The sequence below is a fragment of the Mobula hypostoma genome, chromosome 2 (genome assembly GCF_963921235.1).
Source record: "Mobula hypostoma chromosome 2, sMobHyp1.1, whole genome shotgun sequence".
NCBI classification, from domain to species: Eukaryota; Metazoa; Chordata; class Chondrichthyes; order Myliobatiformes; family Myliobatidae; genus Mobula; species Mobula hypostoma.
In genome coordinates, this window is record NC_086098.1 from 236,866,560 (window position 1) to 236,889,125 (window position 22,566).

At 45.2% G+C, this 22,566-nt stretch overlaps 1 protein-coding gene across 6 annotated transcripts in view; it reads left to right on the forward strand.

Annotated features, from left to right (window-relative positions):
- Positions 1–17,091, forward strand: part of tdrkh (tudor and KH domain containing) — a 42,896-nt gene extending 25,805 nt beyond the window's left edge. For 5 of the 6 annotated variants that reach the window (XM_063041687.1, XM_063041689.1, XM_063041685.1 and 2 more), the window contains 4 exons: positions 8,949–9,080; positions 10,658–10,754; positions 15,100–15,180; positions 15,864–17,091. In XM_063041687.1, coding sequence (XP_062897757.1) covers positions 8,949–9,080; positions 10,658–10,754; positions 15,100–15,164 — 294 coding nt within the window. In that variant the 3' untranslated portion in view covers positions 15,165–15,180; positions 15,864–17,091. The remainder of the gene's footprint in view (positions 1–8,948; positions 9,081–10,657; positions 10,755–15,099; positions 15,181–15,863) is intronic. The other variant, XM_063041688.1, reaches the window with a different exon arrangement.
- Positions 17,092–22,566: the final 5,475 nt, after the last annotated feature.

Genomic DNA, 22,566 nt, shown 5'->3' on the forward strand with positions numbered 1-22,566 from the left:
TCACTAGCCATAAGACCATAGGACAAAGGAGCAGAAGTTGGCCATTCGGCCCATCGAGTCTGCTCCGCCATTTTATCATGAGCTGATCCATTCTCCCATTTAGTCTCACTCCCCCGCCTTCTCACCATAACCTTTGAAGTCCTGACTACTCAGATACCTATCAGTCTCTGCCTTAAATACACCCAATGACTTGGCCTCCACTGCTGCCCGTGGCAACAAATTCCATAGATTCACCGCCCTCTGACTAAAAAAATTTCTTTGCATTTCTGTTTTGAATGGGCGCCCTTCAAATCCTTAAGTCATGCCCTCTTGTACTAGACTCCCCCATCATGGGAAACCACTTTGCCACATCCACCCTGTCCATTCAGAATGTTTCTTTGAGGTCTATGCATGTCAGCAATACTGAGATCATGACCCTGGAAGCTCTGTCTTTTAGCTTAGCACCTCATTCCCTGAACTCGCATTAAAAAACCTTGTACATCCCTCTTCCTACCTATGTCATTGATAACTATATGGACCACAAACTTTGGCTTCTCGCCCTCCCACTTCAGAATGCTAAGGATTCAATCTGAGATGTCCTGGACCCTGGCACTTGGGAGGCAACTTACCATCTGGCAATCTTGTCCTCATCCATAGAACATCCTTTCTGTTCCCCTAATTAACAAATCCCTTATCACGACAGCTGCCTCTCCTTCCCTTTTCCCTTCTGAGCCACAATGCCAGGCTCAGACTCAGTGCCAGAAACCTGCCTGCTGTGACTTTCCTCTGCTAGGTCTTTCCCACCACCCCCTAAAAGTATCCAAAGTTGTATACCTATTGTTGAGGGGAATGTCACAGGGGTACTCTGTTTAAACCAGGGGTAGGCAATCTACGGCCAGATCTGGCCCGCGAAGGTATTTTGACTGGCCCACGAGCAATATGCTTATCCGGTCCCCGTGAGCGATTTTTTTTTTTTCTTCTCTCTCCTCCCTCCCCCCCCCCCACCCCATTCTGAGTTTTACACGCGACCACACTGATGGACATGGATGGATGGCGTCTTGTTACACTGGCTCCAGGTTCCGTTTTGTTCCAAACCAAACACCGGTATATACGAATGACGGGAAGGCAGACTACCCTATTAATATGTATTAGATACTCTCCGTGCATGCACAGGTTTTCAGATGGAATTGTTCAAATTTGTAAACAAAAACAGCATCACTGTTTTAACAAGAAATCCATGCTAGATATCCAGATACAGGTGTCCCCTGCTTTTCGAACGTTCGCTTTATGAAACCTCACTGTTAAGAAAGACCTACATTAGTACCCTATTTTCACTTTCAGAAGGTGTTTTCACTGTTACGAAAAAAAAATTCAGCGTGCGATAAAAGGAGAGCACGCTCCGAGCAGCCGCTCTCCCCCGGATTCTCGCAGGCATTGCTTCTCGCGTTACGGAACTGGAGCTGCAGCTCGATGACCTTCTTCTGGTCAGGGAGAGTGAGGAGTTGATAGAGAGGAGTTGCAGGCAGGTGGTCACGCCGGGGCCACGGGAGGCAGACAAGTGGTTCATGGTTAGGAGGGGGAAGGGGAAGAGTCAGGTAATAGGGAGTACCCCGGTGGCTGTGCCCCTTAACAATAGGTACTCCTGTTTGAGTACTGTTGGGGGGGACAGCTTACCCGGGGGAAGCGACAGTGGCCGTGCCTCCGGCACAGAGTCTGGCCCTATAGCTCAGAAGGGTAGGGCAAGGAAGAGGAGGGCAGTTGTGATAGGGGACTCGATAGTAAGGGGGTCAGATAGGCGATTCTGTGGACGCAGTCCAGAGACCCGGATGGTAGTTTGCCTCCCTGGTGCCAGGGTCCGGGATATTTCTGATCGTGTCCAAGATATCCTGAAGTCGGAGGGTGAGGAGCCAGAGGTCGTGGTACATATAGGTACCAATGACATAGGTAGGAAAAGGGATGAGGTCCTGAAAGGAGAATATAGGGAGCTAGGAAGGGAGTTGAGAAAAAGGACCGCAAAGGTAGTAATCTTGGGATTACTGCCTGTGCCACGCAACAGTGAGAGTAGGAATGCGATGAGGTGGAGGATAAATGTGTGGCTGAGGGATTGGAGCAGGGGGCAGGGATTCAAGTTTTTGGATCATTGGGACCTCTTTTGGCGCAGGCGTGACCTGTACAAAAAGGACGGGTTACACTTGAATCCTAGGGGGACCAATATCCTGGCAGGGAGATTGGCAAGGGCTACTGAGGTGACTTTAAACTCGAATGGTTGGGGGGTGGGAATCAAATTAAAGAGACTAGGCGTGAGGAGGTTAGTTCACAACAGGGGGATGGGAACCAGTGCAGAGAGACAGAGGGGTGTAAAGTGAGGGTAGAAGCAAAAAGTACTAAGGAGAAAAGTAAAAGTGGCAGGCCGACAAATCCAGGGCAAGCATTAAAAAGGGCCACTTTTCAACATAATTGTATAAGGGCTAAGAGAGTTGTAAAAGAGCGCCTGAAGGCTTTGTGTGTCAATGCAAGGAGCATTCGTAATAAGGTGGATGAATTGAAAGTGCAGATTGTTATTAATGATTATGATATAGTTGGGATCACAGAGACATGGCTCCAGGGTGACCGAGGATGGGAGCTCAATGTTCAGGGATATTCAATATTCAGGAGGGATAGATATGAAGGAAGGGGAGGTGGGGTGGCGTTGCTGGTTAAAGAAGAGATTAACGCAATAGAAAGGAAGGACATAAGCCGGGAAGATGTGGAATCGATATGGGTAGAGCTGCGTAACACTAAGGGGCAGAAGACGCTGGTGGGAGTTGTGTATAGGCCACCTAACAGTAGTAGTGAGGTCGGAGATGGTATTAAACAGGAAATTAGAAATGTGTGCAATAAAGGAACAGCAGTTATAATGGGTGACTTCAATCTACATGTAGATTGGGTGAACCAAATTGGTAAAGGTGCTGAGGAAGAGGATTTCTTGGAATGTATGCGGGATGGTTTTTTGAACCAACATGTCGAGGAACCAACTAGAGAGCAGGCTATTCTGGACTGGGTTTTGAGCAATGAGGGAGGGTTAATTAGCAATCTTGTCGTGAGAGGCCCCTTGGGTAAGAGTGACGATAATATGGTGGAATTCTTCATTAAGATGGAGAGTGACATAGTTAATTCAGAAACAAAGGTTCTGAACTTAAAGAGGGGTAACTTTGAAGGTATGAGATGTGAATTAGCTAAGATAGACTGGCAAATGACACTTAAAGGATTGACGGTGGATATGCAATGGCAAGCATTTAAAGGTTGCATGGATGAACTACAACATTTGTTCATCCCAGTTTGGCAAAAGAATAAATCAAGGAAGGTAGTGCACCCGTGGCTGACGAGAAATTAGGGATAGTATCAATTCCAAAGAAGAAGCATACAAATTAGCCAGAGAAAGTGGCTCACCTGAGGACTGGGAGAAATTCAGAGTCCAGCAGAGGAGGACAAAGGGCTTAATTAGGAAGGGGAAAAAAGATTATGAGAGAAAACTGGCAGGGAACATAAAAATGGACTGTAAAAGCTTTTATAGATGTGTAAAAAGGAAAAGACTGGTAAAGACAAATGTAGGTCCCCTACAGACAGAAACAGGTGAATTGATTATGGGGAGCAAGGACATGGCAGACCAATTGAATAATTACTTTGGTTCTGTCTTCACTAAGGAGGACATAAATAATCTTCCAGAAATAGTAGGGGACAGAGGGTCCAGTGAGATGGAGGAACTGAGTGAAATACATGTTAGTAGGGAAGTGGTGTTAGGTAAATTGAAGGGATTGAAGACAGATAAATCCCCAGGGCCAGATGGTCTGCATCCTAGAGTGCTTAAGGAAGTAGCCCAAGAAATAGTGGATGCATTAGTGATAATTTTTCAAAACTGAGTTGGATGATCAGCCATGATCATAATCAATGGCGGTGCAGGCTCGAAGGGCCGAATGGCCTACTCCTGCACCTATTTTCTATGTCTATGTCTATGTCTAAAACTCGTTAGATTCTGGACTAGTTCCTGAGGATTGGAGGGTGGCTAATGTAACCCCATTTTTTAAAAAAGCAGGGAGAGAGAAACCGGGGAATTATAGATCGGTTAGCCTAACGTCGGTGGTGGGGAAACTGCTGGAGTCAGTTATCAAAGATGTGATAACAGCACATTTGGAAAGCGGTGAAATCATCGGACAAAGTCAGCATGGATTTGTGAAAGGAAAATCATGTCTGGCGAATCTCATAGAATTTTTTGAGGATGTAACTAGTAGAGTGGATAGGGGAGAACCAGTGGATGTGGTATATTCGGATTTTCAAAAGGCTTTTGACAAGGTCTCGCACAGGAGATTAGTGTGCAAACTTAAAGCACACGGTATTGGGGGTAAGATATTGGTGTGGATGGAGAATTGGTTAGCAGACAGGAAGCAAAGAGTGGGAATAAACGGGACCTTTTCAGGATGGCAGGCGGTGACTACTGGGGTACCGCAAGGCTCAGTGCTGGGACCCCAGTTGTTTACAATATATATTAATGACTTGGATGAGGGAATTAAATGCAGCATCTCCAAGTTTGCGGATGACACGAAGCTGGGTGGCAGTGTTAGCTGTGAGGAGGATGCTAAGAAGATGCAGAGTGACTTGGATAGGTTGGGTGAGTGGGCAAATTCATGGCAGATGCAATTTAATGTGGATAAATGTGAAGTTATCCACTTTGGTGGCAAAAATAGGAAAACAGATTATTATCTGAATGGTGGCCGATTAGGAAAAGGGGAGGTGCAATGAGACCTGGGTGTCATTATACACCAGTCATTGAAAGTGGGCATGCAGGTACAGCAGGTGGTGAAAAAGGCGAATGGTATGCTGGCATTTATAGCGAGAGGATTCGAGTACAGGAGCAGGGAGGTACTACTGCAGTTGTACAAGGCCGTGGTGAGACCACACCTGGAGTATTGTGTGCAGTTTTGGTCCCCTAATCTGAGGAAAGACATCCTTGCCGTAGAGGGAGTACAAAGAAGGTTCACCAGATTGATTCCTGGGATGGCAGGACTTTCATATGAAGAAAGACTGGATGAACTGGGCTTGTACTCATTGGAATTTAGAAGATTGAGGGGGGATCTGATTGAAACGTATAAAATCCTAAAGGGATTGGACAGGCTAGATGCAGGAAGATTAGTTTGAGGATAAAGGGGAAGCCTTTTAGGACCGAGATGAGGAAAAACTTCTTCACACAGAGAGTGGTGAATCTGTGGAATTCTCTGCCACAGGAAACAGTTGAGGCCAGTTCATTGGCTATATTTAAGAGGGAGTTAGATATGGCCCTTGTGGCTGCGGGGATCAGGGGGTATGGAGGGAAGGCTGGGGCGGGGTTCTGAGTTGGATGATCAGCCATGATCATAATAAATGGTGGTGCAGGCTCGAAGGGCCTAATGGCCTACTCCTGCACCTATTTTCTATGTTTCGATGTAAAGACGAGCCTGCGAGCAGCCATTTGCAAGATGAGTTCTATGGTATCGGAAAAGCCTGAAAAAGCTCGTAAGGGTGTTACGCTTACGGTAAAACTGGACATAATTAAGCATTTTGATCATGGTGAACGAAGTAAGGACAACGTGAGTTTGGCTTGTGGAAGTTGACGAAGATGATGTTGAAGAGGTTTTGGCATCCCATCACCAAGAACTGACAGATGAAGAGCTGATGCAATTGGAAGAAGAAAGGATAACAATTGAAACCGAATGAGTAATGATAAAGTATGACTTTAATTTTGAAAGGGTATGTTGGTTTAGGGGATATTTGCAGGATGGTTTGAGTTCTTAATAAAGAACTGTGTGATAGAAAAATACGCGAGGCTCAGCAGTCAAGCAAGCCTTCCACATCAGCCACAGCAGACAACGAACCTCGACCTTCGACATCGAGGTGGGCAGTCATAGGAGAAGATGAGCTGCCTGCTCTAATGGAAACAGGCGACGAGATGACACCCTAGTGTCCCACCATCCCAACCCCCAGGCCATGGACCGATACCGATTTGCGCAGTATGTAAAGGTAGCCGGGAGGCACACAGCACATCTTTAAGAAAAAAACCGAAATAAACATGCTAATTAATTAGGTGCCGCCGACACGTAATTGTCGGCCCAGATCAGAGATGATGCAATCAGAAATCGGCACTGATCTGGGCCGACAATTACGGGCGGCACCTAATTAATTAGCATGTTTGTTTCGGCTTTTTCCTTAAAGATGTGCTGTGTACCTCCCGGCTACCGCTGGACCCCTGCGTTCTTCGCAGCAATGTATCGCTCAGCGGCCTGGAGGGTGGGGGGGGGCCACTGCACCACCCAAACTCCGACTCAGTCTAACACACCATCATCAGTGTGCTCGGCGCTGTCCCGATTCCCGTACGTGATACTACACTGTACATACATTATTTCTACTTTATATCGGCTGTGTATTTTTACGTGTTATTTGGTATGATTTGGCAGCTTCATAGCTTAAAGGTTACTGGAGAGTGCTTGCGCGTGTTTTTGCCGACGGCGCTTGCTTGAGATTTTCTGCTGACGGCGCTTGCGTGAAATTTTCGCTCCAGAGAACAGTTCAGTAATGATTGTGGAAAAGTATTTCTACTTTATATAGGCTGTGTATTTATCATATCATTCCTGCTTTTACTATATGTTACTGTTATTTTAGGTTTTATGTGTTATTTGGCATGATTTGGTAGGTTATTTTTGCGTCTGCGAACGCTCACAAAATTTTCCCATATAAATGGTAATTGCTTCTTCGCTTTACGACATTTCGACTTACGAACCGTTTCATAGGAACGCTCTACCTTCGGATGGCCGGGGAAACCTGTATGTCCATGTGCTATGATACTCGTTGAATAACTCGCGTTTCGAAATAAAATCAAAGAAAAAAATTCCATTGGCAATGAATGCAAAACGCAGGAAGGTAGACGCTGAATGCTGAAAAAGCAGTGAAAATGAAGGAAGTACTCGTGCGAGCTACGAAGTCTCAAAATGGATAGCAGAAAGATGAAGCCTTTTACAAATGGAGAGTTTGTCAAAGAATGTTTACTGGCAGTGGTGGATATTGTTTGTCCTGAGAAGAAATCTTTATTTGCTTCTATCAGCTTGTCAGTAAGAATGATCACACGGCGAGTTGAAAAAATGTCAGCAGATGTTAAAAGTTGTTTAAGGGATGCCTGCAATGAATTGCATTTTTTTTCAATTGCACTTGATGAGAGTACAGACTTGAGAGACACTGCTCAACTTGCAGTGTTTGTGCGAGGAGTGACCTCAACTTTTCAAATTTTTAGAAGTTTATTCAATTAATTCCTATGAAGGACACGGTTACTGGAGCAGACATTTTTGAAGCTTTGCTGAAAATAATGTCAGAAATGAAACTTAATGTGTCGAAGCTAATTGGCATCACAACTGATGGAGCACTAGCAGTGGTGGGACAGAAAAACTAAACTGAGTTCTTTGATTACTAATTGCCATCCTTAAGCACAAGTGATTTTCTAGCATGTGTTATTCATTAATTTGAAGCAAAACATAACTAGATGTATTTAAATAGATAATTTCCATATTTCAAGTTTTTTATGGCATTTATCTGGCCCACTGCCCGCTCATTAATACGTGATCTGGCCCACAGAGGCAAAAAGCTTGCCAACCCCTGGTTTAAACCCTTTCATCTCCTGACTGTCACCCAGTTTCCTGCATCCTGAATCTTGGATGTAACCACCTCTCTCTATGTCCTGTCTATCACCCTCTCACCCTCCCAAATGAATCAGAATAACTCCGTATTAAGGAGTTCTAGCTTCAACTCCTCAACACAGAGTGTTAGAAGCTGTAGCTGGAGGTTGCCCTGCCTTCCCACATCTTTTAAGATGAGCATTCCATTATCCTGCCTGGCAACCCTACTGCAGTAACTATTATAAAGAAGGAAACAATAAAGAAACTGAGAAAATTTACCCACCACTTCGCATTCTCTCACTCAAGCCTCATCTTGCTGAGGCCTCGATGGCCTAAAAATCCCCACTCTTAATACTGTCTACTCCAATAAAGGCCACTCCTCTTGCCCATGCCTTATTTTAATTTGTACTTGCAAATTAATCCCGATCTGTAGCTGCTATTCAAATGCTGAAACTCTCGCAAAGTGTTTCTTTTTAATGCACACTCACTGATAGGTGAGTCACACCTTCGCTCACTACTGATCTCTGATTAGCGACTGTTATTGTTAGATATAACCAAGATACAGTGAAAAGCTTGCCTTGCAGGTCAAATCATTACACAGTGCATTGAGGGAGAACGAGGTTAAACAATAAACATGCAGAATAAAATGTAACAAGTAATGAGAAAGTGAGTGCAGGTAGATAGTATGGTACAAGATCATCTCGAGGTTATCATGAGGTCAAGACCCCAATTTACTCTTAAAAATTTTTCATACATAGTAGTAGTAGGATAAGATTAATCTTACTTGTTACATGTGCTTGGAAACATACAGTGAGTTGTGTTTGCATCTGGGCTGCCCACAGGTGTCACTGCCAATGTAGTATGCTCACAACTCACTAACCTAACCCATACGTCTTTGGAATGTGGGAGGAAACCCATGCGGTCACGGGTAGAACATACAGACTCTCTACAGTGGTAGGAGTCAAACCCTGATCAGTGACCAGTAGTGCTGTAACAGTATTAAGCTAATTGCTGAGCTATCATACCACCCCTGTCCTTGAGCCTGGGGGTATTACATGCTTTAAGGCTTTTGTGTCGTCCACCTAATGAATGAGGGGAGAAGAGAGAATGTCTGTGGTGGTGCCTCTAGTGTGGACAAGGAGTAGAATCTGGAGGATGTTGATGGGAATGTGGAGAGAGCGAGAGGAGGTAGGTAAACAGGTTGATGGTCCGTTCAGACTTGGTGGGCGAGAACGGCCTGTGTGCTTTGTGACTCTAGGGTTACTATTGAAAGGCTCTTCCGTTTGGTGTGTGCAGAACGTGAACATTGGGGATGAACTGGTTCGGCTGGGACACGCAGTGCAGTGCGCTCATCATGACGGTGCTGCAGTGGGAGACGGACTGGACACGAGTGGCCAGACTGTGGCAACATCCCTTCAAATGCTGCTGGTAATGTACATTAACACCTACTCCCAGTTACACGGCCCTTGGGTACCCACCTCCAGCATCATAACATCTTCATACGGGGTGGGCATGAATTTGCTCTCTGCAATGAGGGGACAGCATCCAGTGAAGGGTAGGCAGCAGAGAGGGTAAGGAGCTATATTACCCTCGAAGCAATCAGTGAGAATGTTCAGGGGGGGTGGAGGGTGCTAGAGGACGGACCAATGGGAGGGGGTTAGAGGTGCTTACTAGTGTGCTGTTGATATTCAATGCACTCTACTCAAAACTTGAAAATTTTCGACACATCTTTCCAGTGAAGTTAAGGAACTCAATGTGCCTGACTTTTACTGGTCCCTCTCCTGTCTGATGTACTCCCTGTAAATCTCCTTGCCACCTCCGTTGCCTCAGTACACGTGAACACAGCAGAATGGTTATCCTTAACAAAGCTCTTGGCCCAGGAGACATGTATTTCTCTTAGGGGAAAGAGATACCAGAAAAAGAAAAGAAATTACTTAAATTCTCCAGCCTGTAGTGAGTGTGGAATAGGTACTGGATCAGTGACAGTTCAGTAAAGGATTGTGTTTACCAGTGCTGCAGTACCTGTAGTTTTGTGAAGTGATCTATATTGTCTCACAGATTCGGCCAGTAATTGGATAGGTTAATGTGTCAGGAGTTAAGGCGTGAGGTTGTGGATGCTAGAATCTGCAGCAATAAACAATCTGCTGGAGGAACTCAGCGGGTCAAGAAGTACCTATTGGGAGCAGTGGCGGGGGGAGGTGGGGGGTGGAGAAGACAGTCAACATGTTGGGTTGAGACCCTTCACCAGTCAGTGAATTAGCACCTTGAGCCAAATGCTCTATTTTCATGACCCTCTGACCTTGACTTCCTGTGGAGCTTTTCCACATCCATAGCTGATGTACATTCAGTGGCCACTTTATTAGGTATAGGAGTGGAACCCAGTGTGGTCATTTGCTGCTGTAACTCATCTCCTTCAAGGTTTGACATGTTGTGTATTCAGAGATGCTCTTCTGCACGTGACTGTTGTAATGTATGGTTATTTGAGTGGCTGCCATCTTCCTGTCAGCTTGAACCAGTCTGACCATCCTGCTCTGACCTCTCTCATTAACAAGGCATTTTTGTCCATGCAACTATCCCTCACAGTTTACCATTCTCTGTAAACTGTTGTGCCTGAAAATCCCAGGAGGTCAGCAGCTTCTGAGATACTCAAACCACCTTCTCTGTCACCAACAATTATTCCATGATTAAAGTCCCTTTGATCACATTTCTTCCCCATTCTCATGTTTGGTCTGAGCAACAACTGAATCTCTTGACCATGCCTACATGCTTTTATGCTTTGAGTTGCTGCCATATGATTGGCTGATTAATATTTGGATTAATGAGCAGGTGTACATAATAAAGGGGCCACTGGGTGTGGACTAGCAATCTTGGTCCTGGGAATGAATCCTGAGCAATAAGTGAGATATCTGTGCAGCTATTTTTGGGGTAGTGATGTGAGAACTCTATGCAAACTGTTTTTTGTGTTGAGCAGTCTGCTATCTACTGACCTGCTTTGTCTGGTTTAGAATGCTGTCACTGGTGGCGTGGATGGAGGCTCAGTCTCTGAAGTGCCTGCAGGAAGTGTACAACCACAGCCATCAGTTCCTCAGCAGAGTCACTCAGGTATTGTAAACATCAATCAATCTTGCAAATTCTCGCCGCAGTTCAATGGGATCATGGCTGATCCTCTGCCTGACATTTTACTCTACTGCTCTTTCTGTGTTGAACATTGGAGTAGTACGGTAGCATTGAGATTAGTGTAACTCTATTATAGTGCAGCGACCTGGGTTCAATTCATGCTAGTGTACATACTCCTTCACTGTAAGGAATATGTATGCTCTCTCCATGACCACGTGGGTTTCCTCCGGGTGCTCTGGTTTCCTCCAGCATTCCAAAGACTGAGTTAATGGGTAATCGGTAACTTGATGTGAGGAGGATGTTATGAGAATGCAGGGTGACTTGGACAGGTTGGGTGAGTGGGCAGATGCAGTTTAATGTGGATAAATGTGAGGTCATCCACTTTAGTGGCAAGACCAGGAAGGCAGATTACTATCTGAATGGTGTCAAGTTAGGAAAAAGGGGAAGTATAACGAGATCTGGGTGTCCTTGTTCATCAGTCACTGAAAGAGAGCATACAGGTACAGCAGGTGGTGAAGAAAGCTAATGGCATGTTGGCCTTCATAACAAGGGGAATTGAGTATAGGAGCAAAGAGGTCCTTCTGCAGTTGTACAAGGCCCTGCTGAGACCCCACCTGGAGTATTGTGTGCAGTTTTGGTCTCCAAATTTGAGGAAGGATATTCTTGCTATGGAGGGAGTGCAGCATGAGTTCACTGGGATGGTGGGAATGTTATATGTTGAAAGATTGGAGCGACTGGGCTTGTACACACTGGAATTTAGAAGGATGAGAAGGGATCTGATTGAAACATTTAAGATTATTAAGGGATTGGACACGCTAGAAGCAGGAAACATGTTCCCAATGTTGGGGGAGTTCAGAACCAGCGGCCACAGTTTAAGAATAAAGGGTAGACCATTTAGAATGGAGTTGAGGAAAAATTTTTTTACACAGAGGGTTGTGGATCTGTGGAATGCCAGTGGAGGCCAGTTCTCTAGATTCTTTCAAGAAACGGTTAGATAGAGCTCTTAAAGATAGCAGAGTCAAGGGATATGGGAGGAAGGCAGGAACAGGATACTGATTGTGGATAATCAGCCATGATCACAGTGAATGGCGGTGCTGGCTCGAAGGGCTGCATGGCCTACTCCTGCACCTATTGTCTATTGAGTGTAATTGGGTAGTGCTCATTTAAATATTGCATTTTGTGAGAGCTTAGTAAAACAAGGTGGGGGGGGATCTCATTGAAACCTACTGAATATTGAAAGTTCTGGTTAGAGTGGACATGGAGAGAATGTTTCTTATAGTGAGTGAGCTGCAGATCAGAAGGCACAATGATAGCAGAACAGAGAAGAGGAGGAATTTCTTTAGCCGGGGGTTGTGAATCTGTGAGTTCATTGCAACAGAAGGCTCTGGAGGCCAAGTCATTGGGTATATGTAAAGCAGAGGTTGATAGTTTCCTGATTAGTAAGGGCATCAAAGGTTAGGGGAGAAGGCAGGAGCATGGGGTTGAGGGGGATAACAAATTAGCATGATGGAATGGTGGAGCAAATTTGATGGGCCCAAATAGCCTAATTCTGCTCTTATGTCCCCTCAGCCTGTTAAAGTGTTGATTCTCTAAATAAAATGAAATTTATTGCAGTATTTAGAATCATTTTAACTTTTAAGACTCCTCCCTTTCTCACCCAGTCACCCATTACCTTCTGTATCACTTTGTGTCTCCTAAAGTGGACCTGTTGACTGAGCGCCCACAGTACTTTGGGGAGGGAATTTCAGAGACCTTCAACCCTCTGAGTGAAAAAGTCTGGCTAACTTTGTCTCTGAAAAGGTGTTTCCTGGCCTATCCAGTGAAAAGTTAACAGCCTCTTTATCCTTAAAAATAAAAGATAAACATTAGCTTTGGTTGCCATATACACATTGAAACATGCGTTAAACTGTGTTATTTGCATCAACTTTCAACACAGTCCAAGAATATGCTTGGTGCTGCCTGCAAGTGCCACCATGCTTCCAGTGCCAACATGGCATGCCCACAACTTAATGCCAACCTGTACATCTTTAGAATGTGGGAGGAAACGGGAGCATTCGGAGGAATTCCATGTGGTCACAGGGAGAATGTGCTTACGGATAGCAGTGAGAATTGAACCCCAATTAGTGACTGCTGCACTGTAAAGTGTAATGCTGACTGCTATGCTACCATGTTGTGTGTATTACAGAGGGACCTGGGAGTAGAAATATATAGTTCGTCAAATATGGTGTCACGGGTAGACGGGGTGATGGAGAAGGTGTTTGGCACGCCGGCCTTCATCAGTCAGGCCAGCCGGAATATGAGTTAAATGTGGAGTTGTACACAATATTGGTGAGGTCATAGCTGGGGTGTTTTACTTATTAAAATACAGCATGGAATTCGCCCTTTGAGCCACACCACCAAGCAATCTCCCAGTTTTAATCTGAGCTTGATCATGGGACAATTTACTTTGATCAATTTCCTACTAACTGGTATGTCTTTGGACTGTGGGAGGAAACCAGAGCATACAGATGAAATCTACTTGGTCACAGGGGGAAAGTACGAACTCCTTACAGGCAGCAGTGGGAATTGAACCCAGGTCCCCTGTACTGTAAAGTGTTGTGCTAACCCCTACACTACTATGCTGCCCAGGTCGCCCTCTAAGAGGAAATATGTTTAAGCTGGAAAGAGTACAAAGAAGGTTTACAAAATGTTGCCAAGAATTGAGGGCCTGAGGGAGAGGTTGGGTAGGCTAGGACTTTTTTCCTTGGAGAGTAGGAGACTGAGGAGTGCCCTTGCATTCCATACCTCGAACAGTTTCCCCTTCCATCTTCTGTACTCCATTGAAAACAAACCCAGCATATTCAGTCTCCTTATAACTGAAACATTCCGTCCCAGGCAACATCCTACCACCTTCTGTGGAATCGTGTTCTTCCTTGTAACATCCTGAAGAAGGAGTCTTGGCCTGAAATGTCAACAGTTTGTTCATTTTCATGGGTGCTGCCTGACCTGCTGAGTTCCTCCATTACTTTGTGTGTGTTGCTTTGGATTTCCAGCATCTGCAAAATTTCTTGTAGTTATATAAATCCTATACTATCATGCGAATAAGGTATTCGTACAAATTGCACACTGTAAGAGGTGGTTTGTGGTGTTCAGTTGCTGATAGGGTTAGGGTTGTACAGGTTGTTTCAAGAACCAAATGGTTGAAGGGAAGTCACTGTTCCTGAACCTTGTGGTGTGAGACTTCAGGCTTCTGTACCTCCTGCCAGATGGTAGGGGTGAGCCAAATGGTTGCAGTCCTTAATGATGCTGGCTTCTTGAGGCAGGGTCCCCTGTACATACAATCAGTGTTGGGAGGGCTGTGATCATGATGGATTAGGCTATGTCCACTTCTCGCAGCTTCCTGTGTGAGACAAGGGTTAGAGGAGGATATTGCAGGATGATATGAACTCGCGTATCTCTCGAAACTCAAGAATGACAAGAAGTCCCATTGAATCATAACCGGTACATAGTCATAGAGCAGTACAGCACAGATTAGCCCTTACAGTCCATCTCGTTAGTGCTGAACATAGTGCCCACTTAAGCTTGTCCCATTTGCCCATGTCTGTCCATGCCATTTTTAGTGCATTCCTATCCATGTAGCTGTCCAAGCGTCTTTCATTGTACCCCCCTCAACCACTTCCTCTGGCAGTTTCTTCCATACATACACCAACATCTACGTGAGAAAAATTGGGTCCTTTTTTTTTTACATCTTTCCCCTTGTGTTAACACTGTAACCCCTTTTTTGGTGCTGTTTCCCACTCACAGTGTAGGGAAATTCTTACAGAGAATGGGTTTGAGAGGAATAATGGCCTATTTCTGCTCCTATGTCTGAAGATCTTATGGAAATCAAAGTGACAGGGATGAGGAAACCTACCCACCCATAGTGGGCAATATTGCGCTGGGGAGTGGCTGCAGTTCAAGAGTGATAAATCCAAGTTTGTGCTAGACTCCTGCGGCTCGGAATTTGAGAACTTTAAACATGTTAGCAGGCCCCTGTGTACATTGAGTATGGAAGAGGGCTGAGGAACAACCCACAGGCCTGCTCTTGTAATGGGAAGACGGGAGTCCAAAGCCCCACCTTGGTGCTGAGATATAATGAATTAAATGAAGGCAGAATTTACAAAGGGTGTAAGTACTGGAGGGCAGGAAATAGGTGGATGGTCATAGGGCATGTTACTGTTGGCTGGGCAGCCTCATGTGTGACAAGAGGGCTCTATTATTGAGAAGGTCCCCACCTCCATACCTTTGTCACAGTTTCTGGACAAACCTGCTGCAGAACTTCCTCATGGCCTATGTCTGTGATCTGTTCCAGAGCCCTCCATCATCACCAGCTCAGGAGCTGTCGCTGTCAAGGATACGTTTCTCTTGGACCATTAATTCCCATTTCTCCAAGGTATCTCAAACTCAGGTCTGCTCTTAGTCCCTCAATTTCAAAAGTCCCACACATTTGAGCTCTTTCTCACACCACCCTTTGTGTATACTTTGTGTATCTCACTTTAATAGTGTCTAGTTAGCCTGTCCTCCTGTGAGGAATGTTTCCGATTGTTTGGCTCTCCCTCCAATGTTATCGCCTCCAGACACATGACAGGTTGACTGATCGGCTAGCAATCCTGCCTTAGTGGGGGCTGCTCCTCAGTCCCTCACTTGCAGTTTGGCTGAAATTGCTCCTGTCAATGGCACAGTGTCAGTAATTGCCATAGCTTTAGTCACGTACGCTGTTGGTGCACGAATGCATCCAGACGCATGTACCAACCTGGAGGGTGTGTGGAGAGGATGGACAGTAATTTAGAGACAAGGTATGGTGTTTGTAGGATGACCTGGAGGGTGTTGCATGGCGATTGTGGGGTGGGGGGGGGGAGTGGATGGAAGAACTGGGAGTGGGTGGACTAGGTGAAAGGTTGGAAGGGCTGAAGGCGAAGAGGGAGATGAATGAGGACTGGGAGGGGTACGAACACAGTTTTCAGTTTACAAAGTGAGGTCCGGGGATAACAGCTGGGGTCCATGACCAGAGCAGTCAGACCAGTCTCTCTGGATGGTGGACAGTGTGCTGTCTGACTTCTGTGTTTTTCCTCGCAGGAGCGTTCCAGAGCTGGAGAGCTAGACCTCACGCCGCCAGGACAATACTTGAATGTACGATTCAGGGTGGAGTAGAACTGACAGTTCCTGTCTTTGCATTGTTCAGTTTAAAAAGCCTTAAACTCACCTGGCCTTCATGAGGTTGGAGGGACTCGTGGATGTTCCCTGCAAGTTGGTGCACCCATGGGAGAGGAGAGAAGGGGTGGGTGTCAGCTGTACACACCACAACAATTTTCCCCCAACACCCTCCACTTTGGTTTGTCTTCCATGGGTTTCTTTGTTGTAAAATCCACTGGGAATGTTTTGCCTTCAAAGCTAATTCATATTTGGAAATTGAAACCTCTGTCAGACATGCTTGGGTTCAGTTTTTCTACCGGAAACCATCTCTAGGTGCCCCAGATCTTTGCAGAATTCTTGTGTGACAGTTATCAGTGCCCCTGTCTGGTGGAAGAGATTAACCAGTCCCTCCTCTCCTGACTGTTCCCAACTGCCCTCCCCACCTTCTTCATTCGATTCCATGCTCTACCTTCTCTTCCTACCAGATTCCATCTCCTGCAGTCCTTTGTTGCATCCTCCTCCCACCTCCTGGCTTCTGTTGACTTTTCCACTCCCCTCCAAATGCTTCTCACTTCCCACTTCCTGGATCCACCTATCACCTGCTGGTTCTTGTCCTTCCACTTCCCCTTACCTCTGACCACCTCCTTTCTGTCCATCCAGACGAAAGGTCTCAATCTGAAATGTTGACTGGTCCATTCCTACACCACAGATGCTGTTTGAACACCTTGGTACCTCCTGCAGATTGTTCCTCCAAATTTCAGCATCTGCATTCTCTGGAGATTCCCTGTTTCTGTCTCCTCATAGCCTCCTTTTCTTTTGCAATTCTCTTTTGTCAATCCACCTCCTGCCCTTGCTCTCCCTGTGCTATTCTGTAATCCCTACAGGGGCTGTGCACCTAGGTTAGTAACTGCTGTGGAAAGAGCCAATTCCTTCATGGTCAGTAAACATTGGGTGTGATACCAGGGAGGGAGTCAGTACCTCCTGGAGCTCACAGGACCTAGCAACTGTTGAAGAGAAAAAAAATACTGCAAGCTGTCTCCTGTAATTTCTGAGGACTGCTTATGGATTAGAACCCTGTCGAACTGTTGATTTTATTTCCTTCATGGTTTAGTTTTCTGAAATTGCTGACTACAAAAGAGAGATGGACAGTAATAAAATCTTTGTTGGAATTCCTGAACCCCTGTCCTGAGTTGCTCAATCATTTATACTTGAGGTTTGTGATTTACATTGATAAGACATAGCAAAATTAAGCCATTTGCCTCTGCTATTCAATCATGGCCCACTTAATATCCCTCTCAATCCCATTAACCCATATTCACCCCATCATCTTTGACACCCAAACTCATCAAGAGCCTACCAACCTTCACTTTAAGTATACCCAATGACTTGGCCTCTAGATCTGACAGTCAGTGGGTGCCGTCCCGAATCTGGGGTTGGCGGCTATGCACCTCCATCTTCTTCGATCTTGCGACAGCACCGAGTACAGCCTCTCCTCCAGTTTGTTCTCGCTGGCTGCCTTGGCACCGCCCACTGCCACCCCTGCCGAACTCGAGCCCGAGGCCATGTCAGCCTCCAGCCACGGCCGCTTCTTCGAGCTCGGCCCTTCCTTGGGCAGGTCAAGGCACACGGTGCAGAGCCCAAGTTCATCATGTCTCTTCTAACTAGGTGCATAGCATATGATTCGTAGATATGTGGTGAGGCTTTAATCTCTTCCACGGAAGATGGCCGTTGGCTCACGAGCTCATCCGCCGTTTGTCAGGTCTTGTTTTTTAGTCCTGCTGGGTGTCCTCACACCCTCCTCACCAGACTAAGTCCGGTGAGGGAGCCGGGCGAAGTCGCCGACCATTTGACCACGGCCCCTGACCGAGCGCCAGGTGCCCGCCCCCCGCTAAATCTCTCCGGAGTGTCCGGCACCCAACCGAAAACCATGGTCAAGCAGCCGATGACCAAACCAGAAGTCACTCCTTGTGTAAGGATCAATGGCAATGAATTCTACAGAATAACTACCCACTAGCTGAACAAATTCCTCCTCCTCCTCGCTGTTTTAAAGGGATGTCCCTCTCTTCTGAGGCTGTGCCCTCTGGTCCAAAGCTCCCCAACTATAGGATATGTGCTGTCGTTGTCTACTTTAGGCCTTTCAATGTTTGATAGGTTTCAATGAGATCCTTTTTCTAAACTCTAATGAGTATATTGGACCCTCTCCAATACAAGCACGTCCTTTCTTAGATAATTACTCACAGTACTTGCAAGTATGATTAGATTAGATTCAACTTTATTGTCATTGGGCCGAGTACAGATACAAAGCCAATGAAATGCAGTTAGCATCTAACCAGAAATGCAAAGAATAGTGTTATTTACAAAATAACTGAATAAAAAGTAAGTGCTACAGCACACAAATATAAAAGTACTGAGACAGTACATTATGGGTGCAATACTGCTTAGCGCTGTGATCTGACCCATGCCTCAACATTACAGCCTTGCTTTTATATTCTAGTCCTCTTGAAATGAATGCTGACATTATATTAGCCTTCCTTACCATTGAGAACACCTTGTACTTCTAACTGGGTTTAAGTTCTGGGTGTAATTTCTGCTTTGTACTCTTAAGGCATAATTCTCCACAGTCTCTTCCTACCCTACAACAAATAGTTTCCAAGCCCAATGTCCACACTGACCAAAATTCTACCTGTTCAACTTTGTTTGGCCCATTAGAGCAAAGATGAGCAGGAATTGTTTTAGCCAGAGAATGGGGAGCCTGTGGAATTCATTGCCACAGACAGCTGTGGAAACCAAGTCATTGGGTATATCTAAAGTCAAGGTTGATAGGTTCTTGATTAGTCAGAGCCTCAAAGGTTATGAGAAGACAGGAGAGTGGGGTTGAGAGGGAGAATAATTCAGTCATGATGGAATGGTGGAGCAGTATCAATGGGCTGAATGGTCCAATTCTGCTCCTCTGTCTTATGGACTTGTATGTTGCTAAATCTTTCTGATCTATGTACCTTTCCAGATTTTTTTTTTGAATGTTGTGACCACCTTGGACCTGATCACTTTTTGTTTGGGTGTGCTCATGGAATCAGATGTGGAGACCATTTACCCATTTCACCCATTTAGTCATAAGTAGCTAGCCATCTACACAAGCTGGGGTCTGATCAGCCCTGGCTGGGTCACCTGGAGGAGGTTGTATGATATTGAAAGACCCCAAACACCCGATGATTCCAGGAACGTCACTGAAGATGTGTCCAGAAACATCAGTAGATGTATGTACACAGCACCCCGTTAACCCCGTTAAGTTGGTGTGAATAACAGAAGCTCCACAATGTAATCCCAGCATAGGCTGAAGCAGGTCATGGCATGTCTCCAACTGAGAGTTGTACTATGCAGCTTTTCACTCCTGTACAAAGGGAAATAGACCTGTCTCATTTATTTGAGATCTTTTATCGTTCTATACCTTTCTAATAAATTCACCCTCGACTCCCTCTGTTCAATGTAAACCAGGCCTAAGTTAAAATGTTCTAGACCAAACAAACTTGTAAATCTGTGCACCCTCAGCATAGCAGTCACATCATGCACTGTGATTTAACCTGCCAGATTGTTAGAGAAAAGTGTAAGTTGTTTATTTGTATTATTTATTGGAACAATTTACAATAACCTGCTAGCCAGCACATCTTTGGATTGGGGAAGGAAACTGGAGCACCTGGAGAAAATGCACACATTCTACCGGGTGGATTTACAGTCTCCTCACAGATCAAAGGTTCATTTAATATCAGAGAATGTACACAACCTGAAATGACACTGGAACACCAAGCCATAATAGCATCATGCTTACCACTACTCTACTGTAATCTTCGTTGGTTACGAAAGAAATAAGGGATACTGTGGGTCATCTCACTCCTAAGGGATATGTGAAGAAGCTCTTGAGCTTGTTACCCACAAACAGGCTGTGGGAGCCACTTTGCCCTTCAGTATTAGTTGCTCCCTTTTGATGTTAAGGAAAATTACTGATGCTGAGTTCTTTGTCGCTAGCAGGATATTAGATCATGAGAACACTCAGTCCTCTTCTATTGTCATTTAGAAATGCATACATGCATTAAGAAATGATACAATGTTTCTCTGGAGTGATATCATAGAAAATAGGACAAACTAAAGACTAACACTGACAGAACCACATAATTATAACATATAGTTATCAGTCATCTATCTCTGTCTCATAATCTGCTACAGAGAAAACACCTATTTTTTTTTCCTAACTCTAACCTTGTAGCACAAGGCTCTTAATCCAGGCAGAATCTTGGTGAGCCTTTTCTGCACCTTCTCCAAAGCCTCCGTATCTTTCCTATAATGAGCAACCAGAATTGAATACAATATTGCAGAGTTTATAAAACTGCAACATAACTTTTGAATTCAGTGCTCTAACTCAGGGGTCCCCAACCTTTTTTGCACTGCGGACCGGTTTAATGTTGACAATATTCTTGCGGACCGGCCGACCGGGGGAGGGGGGTAGAGTTGCCAACGAACAATAGTAGCAGTCAAATGCGTTGTTTACCCAAAAGACTACAATGAGCATGAAGTCTTGCGCGGGCACCAATGCGCATGCGCGTCGTGACCTGCCGATTCCCCCCGCCCCCCCCCCCCACCCCAGCAAATCCTTTTTGGCGATTCTGTTTGTCGGGGTGGGTGTTAATCACTACTGGAATATAGGTGATGAGTGGGTAATACACTCAATTTTGTTTCTAAAAGGGTTTATCTAACGAATTTAATATTAAACACAGAGCGCATATTTTCCTCGCATGAATATAATGATAAGTCAATTATCAGGGGAGCTTGAAGTAAGTGTTGAACGAACTCCCAGTAAAAGTGGCAGAAGCAGGTTCGATATGATCATTTAAAGAAAAATTGGATAGGTACATGGACAGGAAAGGAATGGAAGGTTATGGGCTCAGTGCAGGTCGGCGGAACTAGGTGAGAGTAGCGTTCGGCACGGACGAGAAGGGCCGAGATGGCCCGTTTCCGTGCTGTAATTGTTATACGGTTATATAGGTCACTTATAAGTCAATAGCATCATAACATATTAAGTAACATTTGGATATTAAACACACAGCACATATTTTCCCTGTATGAATATATAAAATCATTGCAACATACCAATATCGCTGAATCAGTGGGAGCCCTGGGGTTATTTCCTTGCAACAACACCGTCCTATCGAGGGGTGTTGGGAGACAGCGATACTGGAAGGGCGTTCCTGATGTCCAGTTTATTCCGCAGTTTAGTTTTCGTTGCATTCATTGCAGAAAACTCCGCTTCGCAGAAAAATGTTGGAAATGGAAGCAACGTTTTCAGTGCTTTCATGGCTATCTCAGGATATTTAGCCTTGACTTTGATCCAAAATGCCGACAGAGATGTTATGTCAAACAAACTTTTCAGCCCATCGTCATTTGCGAGCTCGTGGAGTTGATCGCCTTCCCACCCTGACACGGATGACGCGCGGGTCATGACTTCGCATGGCTGATCAGTGGCCGTGACAGGGAATGAGGAAAGGTGCAGCTGACTCATATCGCCAAATCATATCGCTTCCTCGCAGCCCGGTAGCGCATGCTCTGCGGCCCGGTGGTTGGGGACCGCTGCTCTAACTAATAAGGCAAGCATCATGTATGCCTTCTTTACGGCCATTTTCCATCTTTGCAGCCACTTTCAGGGAGCGATGGACTTGGAACCCAAAATACCTCTGTACATCATCACTGTTCAATAAACAATATTGGCCAATAATATTTTTGAGTGGAAACCTATTGAATTACTTGAGTGCATTGAGCTACATCTTGCAGTGTTTGTAATCTGTGACATAATGTATAAACGCCACTTCAATCTGGATGGGACCTGCTTAAGATAAGCAGCAGAAGTTACAGAACTGAATGTCGTCTTTCCTGGAAGATGAAATGGTGAATGGCGAGTTGTGGATGGAGACTGTTTGTCCTTTGCGACATAGTGTGTGGATGGACTAAGAAACTGCAGATCAAGCAAAAGGTCAAGTCACAGGGATAACACTCTCACAGTGTAACACTACCAATGGGGAAGTTGGGGTTTGCTCAAAGAGCAGTGAGAATGTAGATCTAGCTTCTGCAGTGAAGAATTTAGGCGAAGAGAGGGGTGGAGATGTGGGGACAGGGTGACTGGTAGGAGGCAAAAAGTGGACATGAAGGGGGCAGTTTTTGGTTGGCTGCTGGTGACTTGTATTCTGCAGGGTTCGGTATTGGGACCGTATCTTTTAATGTTATTCATCAATGATTTGATGATGCAATTGATGCTTTATAGCCAAGTTTGTGAACAATACGAAAATAATTGGCATGGCAGGCAGTGTTGAAGCAGGGACAAGAACTTAGACAGATAGGAAGAATGGGCTGAATCAATTCTTCCAGTTCCCCACTCCCCTGCTTTCACCCCACACCCTTTGATGCCTTGGCTAATCAAGAGCCTGCCTATCTCTGCCTTAAATACACCAAAGACTTGCCCTCCACAGCTGCTCGTGGCAACAAGTTCCACAGATTTACTTACTCTGACTGAAGGAATTTCTTTGCATTTCAGTTCTAAAAGGACATCCTTCAATCCTGACGTCGTGCCCTCTTGTCCTTGAATTCCCTACCATGGGAAATTACC